At 42.6% G+C, this 6024-nt stretch overlaps 1 protein-coding gene across 1 annotated transcript; it reads right to left on the bottom strand.

Moving 5' to 3' along the window:
- Positions 1–3935: 3935 nt before the first annotated feature.
- LOC144753739 (olfactory receptor 2D2-like) lies at positions 3936–4871 on the bottom strand. The gene has a single exon (XM_078641323.1). The coding sequence runs from the start codon at positions 4869–4871 to the stop codon at positions 3936–3938; it is 936 nt and encodes a 311-aa protein (XP_078497449.1).
- Positions 4872–6024: the final 1153 nt, after the last annotated feature.

The raw sequence follows: 6024 nt of genomic DNA, 5'->3' as shown, positions 1-6024 counted from the left end.
GCTCATATGTGTTCCTGGTGTGTGGAGAAACTCTAAAATGTCAATTCGCATTTGGGAGTGTGCCCAGTGCCGGCCCAAGCTGAGAGGGGTCACCTGGCTTCTCTCTGGTTCATTTAGGGAGCTATTATAAACAACATCACCTTTAAGTAACGGATTGCCATCTTGCATCTCTATTGTGTCATAAGGGACCAGTCTGACACTGCCTGTGAGATGTGCACACAGATATCACCACCATTGAAGCCAAGGACTTTCTTGACAATCAGGGATCACAACTGCCAATGAAACATGTCCTGTACACCCATGCTACAACTCCAACTTGGGAGAGATGGTGAGCTACCACTACAACCCTGCTCCTGCTGCCAAGAGACTCTGCAATGTGACCGCAGCACGACCAAACATTGCTCTACCTGGACAGGTAACACAAGGCTGAATACAAAAGACTGAGAGATTGTGCCTTGCCCTGTAATTGCATATTCTAATACAACATGAGTGCCACCATAAACTCTTTAGCGTGGTGCAATTTGAGGTGAGTGGGCTAGACAGCATGCTATCATGTCTGTTAGTGGACTAATCAGTCACGCCCACATTACCTCCCTGAGAAGCATTTGACTGCTCGCCTTTGTTACCCTCAAAATCAAATGTCACAGGAGTGTACGTGGAGGGAAGTGATGAGAGCAGGTGTTCCTCCTTTTCAAAGAAGTATTGCTGTCAGAGGCTAATTCCTCATTCAAATAACACTCATTAATCCTGGGTGATTTGAGTGACAGTAGATCTTTTTATTCATCACATTGTTTCATTCATTTCACTCGTTTTTTTATTTCTCATTGGGCAAATATTTAGGAAGACTGAACATCCGCCACGTGTTTCGCCCTATATGGCTGTTGAAGCCAGGGCTTTCTCAAGGCTGCATTGGAGAAGAGAGAACAGGATGTCAATAGTCAGGCACAGAGTTGCTCCAAGGAGAAAAATGACACCATCCGGGTGTGCGGAGTGATGGAAAAGAAGATAGAAGTTTTGAATCTAGAGTATAAGTTTTAAACCAAAAGATGCCCAAAAGGTAAATAATTCTCCCTAAGGTCATAAGGAAAAAGGGGAGTGAGCCTTGCATAAACTAAACATTTATGTAAACATACTAGTATTACAGAGAGAGGGGAGTGAAAAGAGAGCAGAAGGAGACTAGTGCTGGCAAACATTAGTTAGCAGTGAGGTGCAAATATCTGAAGGATTAACGTGATGCCACGGTCTTTACGTTAATACTGTGCGTTCATTCAGGGTCAAATCATGCTGAGCAGGAAAAAGATAATTCAGTTATTAGGTATACAGTACTTAGTTATTGCATTCTCACATCACAGTTTCAACGATTAATCCGTACATATTCAAATTAGTGATGAAACATTGTGTTTTGAATTCCAAATTCTGCAAGAGCAAACATGTAATTTGCGACATGGTTCAAAACATTTTCAGATAGCAGTTTGAATACTGTTAGAAATGGGATCTCTGGTTGGCTAAGGCTTGTGCCAAAGCCAGGCAGAGACCACCACTCTAGACAGGGCAAGGGAGTCACTCGCCAAAGAAAACCCCTGCTCACCCCCTTGGTAGCTTGGCATGAGCAGTCAGGCTTATCCCGGTGGAGATGTGTAAAGCATTTCCGCAACACACACAGCAACAACATACTAGGTACACCACAAAATTTGTCTTTGTATTATCATAAAACACATTAGATGGTAATCACACAATATACACTGTGCCAACTGGCACTGGGCAATATATACAGGGGATTATTTACACATGACAGGGCCACTGTGAGAATCATCACTTGGTAAAAATAGTAAAAGTAAGAACATATCATAAACGTAGACCACAACCAGTAAGTACTGGTAAACACTATACTCAGCATCATCCTGTAACATAAATCATATTACACACACTATCACATTAGGCGAGAAATATATTCTGCGCCAACCCCATAAGCCTAAACATAGAAGACCATAATCTCCTAAACATAACTCGCATTAGGGAATAAACTTACTAACAGAAACCGAAGTAGGGAATGACTCACACCTAAACCACAATAGGCAATAAACTAAAACATAACACAGTAGGTTAAACCTCATAATCATAAAATCACATCTAGAGGCATAAATCAGGGTGCATAAAACATACTATATAAATTACATTTCCTAGCACCTATATAGATAACATTAGGGCCTGGCGCCCTACAAACCGAATGGCTTTTACCCCGCATGCCATTACAATGCAGTTTTTACAACGCAAGTCATTACAACGACTTGCGTTGGGGGGCGCTGGATAGTGGAATAGTTTAATTTTCTATTCCAACTCCAGCACACGTTGACAGTAGGGAAGGAATAGCACCCCTGGCCAACTGGCCATCTCTAAGAGGCTCAAATGACCTCTGTCCAAAAGTCAGGACGCGCTGCCAATGCAGCCGAAGTCAGGGGAATTGCGCAGACCTAAATGTGGCACCTGGCACTAAGTGCTGCGCAGCTGTGAAGAAAAGTACTGGGGCAGAGGAGTGCATCTCACTCCGAATTCGAACATGCCCTCAAAGAATGAATAACCTAAACAGTGCAGCTGCCCACTACTTGCTGGGCAGCTGGGAATTTTGAAATGAGGGGCACTGGCACCGACTGTGCCCTGAATACAAGGGTGCCGCAAACTGGAAGGAGCCCAAGCACCGACAATGTGCTCCGATCTGGGAGCCCCCACAACATTTGCAGCTGCCCTCGAGCAAAACAGGGCTGCTGTGGAGGTCCACAATAAATAAACGAATAAATGGCTAATAATATCTATGTACGGGGCCTTTTTTTAAACGTATTTTCAGTCGAAAGAAAATCTTATAAAAAGGGTTTTAGGAGCAGATTTGCTCTCTAGTTAATTATCAATTATATTTAGACGGTTGATTCTCAGCAGATTACTGCAACTGAGAGATAAGTAAGGCTAGACAGTGTGTAAAAACAATGCATTTATATATCGCACAATGAAAAAACAATACTCAGAACTTTCCACATATAGATGGACAAGACCTCTAGATGCCAGCTGATTGCACTCACCAAGTCAATATTATGTGCAAAGTTCTATGATGGTAGAACAATAGAGTCCTTCCTGTTTATTGTGCTGTGGTACAAAAATAGCATTCATCATGCGCGTGCAACAAAGACGGAATCCTCAATGGTAAGCGAAGGTCACTTAAAATCGATATAAGAGGCCTTTGAATATTAACAAGGCATATCATGTGAAATCCAATTTCACCTCTAGCTGGAGCATCACACTCTTCCATCTGGGTAGAGGAGGTTACTCAAAAAGGAACGTGTTGGATTGGTGGCGTGAGGCAATCATTCCAGTTATACAGTAAACAAAAGGCGCCATACCCCAGAGCGACTGAGATTTATAGCTGTTATATTCTGCTGGTAAACAAGCCAAAGGTTGCACTCCTTAGAAGCTGGCAATGTGTCTGTATCATTAAAGTACAGGGTGGCAATAAATATAATCTCAGTCATTATCAAGTTTCTTACGTTCAAGCTGCAAATTAAGTTGCTTACTGAGCAATCAGCTGTGTGACTCCAGCCGACTTACAGTCAAAAATCCTGGAGTGCAAGGATTTCATAGCTCCGCCTATTGTCTACCACCAGCTAGACATGTGCAATGAAAACAAGGATACATGTGTAAACTGATGTCTGAACATCAGATGGGTGGGTTGAATATACAACCTGGTGAGAACTTCTGCTTCCTGACAAATGCCAGAGAACAGATCATAAGCTTGACATTTGTTTTGAGGTGCCCCATGTACCACCATAAATGCCATACACAAGAACGGTAGGATGGCCTTGTCCACTTAGCCCTGTATGTAGCAAGAAGAAATAATTCCTTTTCTTGATAAAATGGCAAGATTTTTAGGGAGATTTTGTAGCCACTTGTCACAACATTCTAGTAGTTATCAGCTTCCGAAAAGCTCCTTTCATTTCTTTGTTCCTTAGGCTGTAGATGATAGGATTAAACATGGGCATTAATAAGACATAGAACAAGGCCAATAGTCGGTCAGTGTTCTGTGTGTGACTTGATGTGGGTCGCAGGTACATCACAGTGCCAGACCCATACAGCAAGCTTACGGAGACCAGATGTGAGGTGCAGGTGGAGAAGGCTTTCTTCATCCCTGAGGCTGAGTGCATCCTTAGGATAGTGCTCAGGATGTGGGCGTAGGAGGTCAGGATGAGTAGGAAGGGTCCTAATATAACTAGGACGGTATAAATAAAGATTGCAATCTGATTGAAGAATGTATCGGTGGAGGCAAGTGTTATTACTGGTGGGATATCACAGAAAAAGTGTGCAATCACATTGGAGCCATGATATGGCAAGCTGAAGATGAATGTAGTCTGCCCCAAGGACAAAAGGAATCCACTGCCCCAGCAGTAGACCACAAGCTGTGTGCAGAGTCTCTTGTTCATGATGGCTGGATAGCGCAAAGGGTAGCAGATGGCTACATAACGGTCATAGGCCATCACTGCCATCAAGAAGCAATCAATGGTGGCTAAACATATGAAGAAATACATCTGTACCGCACAACCCAGGAACAGGATGGTATTTTGTGTTGACAAGAGACCCATTAGCATATTAGGAACTGTGACATTCGAGTAACAGATATCTAGGACAGACAGACTCCGCAGGAAGAAGTACATCGGTGTGTGCAGGCGACGGTCCACAGTGACCAAGATGATAACAAACAAATTCCCCATCACTATGACTAGGAAGACTATTAAAAAGATCACAAAGAGTAGGACCTGCTGCTGGACTGGGAGGTCAGAGAACCCTATGAGGATGAACTCCCACACCTGGGTCTGGTTTCCTTTCACCATTATTCTACATAACAGTGACCTGCAGAATGAAAAGAAGTAGGATGAGGATACAATTAAGAATGTCATGGTAACATAGCCTATAGGTGATGAAAGAGACCTCATGTCAGAAGTGATTAAACATGTTCATTGTACATCATCCATAAAGGGTCTGTATTAAATACCATGGATTCTCCATCCTTTCTGAATAGAAAAAGGAACTCCCAAGAGGTTGTGCCCTCAGAGAAATTGGCACTGGAATATGTTTTAGCTCTAATGCTCTAATTTATGTATTTGTAAGAGTGAAAAACACTACAACAAATCAATGTAATCAAAACCAAAGGCTAAACCTCACATATCACATCACTTAATTCATGTTCAATTACTTCATTGTTCAAATGACTGATGACATGCCGACTTGCCAAATCACATCTCGTTGATTGCCCACAAGATTTTGCCTATCTTTAAAAGCTTTGCTACAGGGCAAAGGTTCTACATAGTAGGTGCTTACTCTCCTAAGAGGCCTTGAATGCCTATAGGGAGAGGTCTCTGTATGAAAAGTTGTGCATAGGACTGAAGACTGTATGCACCAGGTAGGTGCCCACCAGTGTGTGCTTTATTGACCATAAAAAGTCAGCTAACTTAAAAGTATTCAGCCCAGGGTGGAGGCTATGCGTAGCAGGGCTTTCAGTGCCTAAGGGGGCTTGGTTCTGCTCAGAGAGAAAATTGTATGCAGTAGAAACTGTACCACCCAAGTGTGGTTGATAGCCCGCACGATGTGGGCAATCACAAAGGATTCAGAACAAGACAGGACGAGGGACTTGGTCACCTACTGGAAATTAGGTGTCTGGACAGAGTGGGTACTCCCAAAAACAAATTGCTCAAAGGACAAAGATCATCTGCAGCACAAGCTTGTCCACTCATGCCTGGTTGACTGTCCACATCGTTTCGGCTATTCACAAAGTATTCAGTGTATGGTGAAGGCTGTGTTTAGGTGTTAGTAGGACCTTAGTTAACCAAAGAGAGCTTGTATGTGTGAATGGGAATATATGGAGCCATTTAGTACTTAATTACATATATGAAATCCTCTAAAGGTTTATAGAGTAATATGAACATGAGCAGTGAGTGATCACATCACTGATATCATCAATAATGCCTTTGATATAATGCAAAAAAT

The sequence above is a fragment of the Lissotriton helveticus genome, chromosome 5_1 (genome assembly GCF_964261635.1).
Source record: "Lissotriton helveticus chromosome 5_1, aLisHel1.1, whole genome shotgun sequence".
NCBI lineage: Eukaryota > Metazoa > Chordata > Amphibia > Caudata > Salamandridae > Lissotriton > Lissotriton helveticus.
The sequence above is the reverse complement of the archived record's forward strand: the minus strand, read 5'-3'. Positions and strand labels throughout refer to the sequence as shown.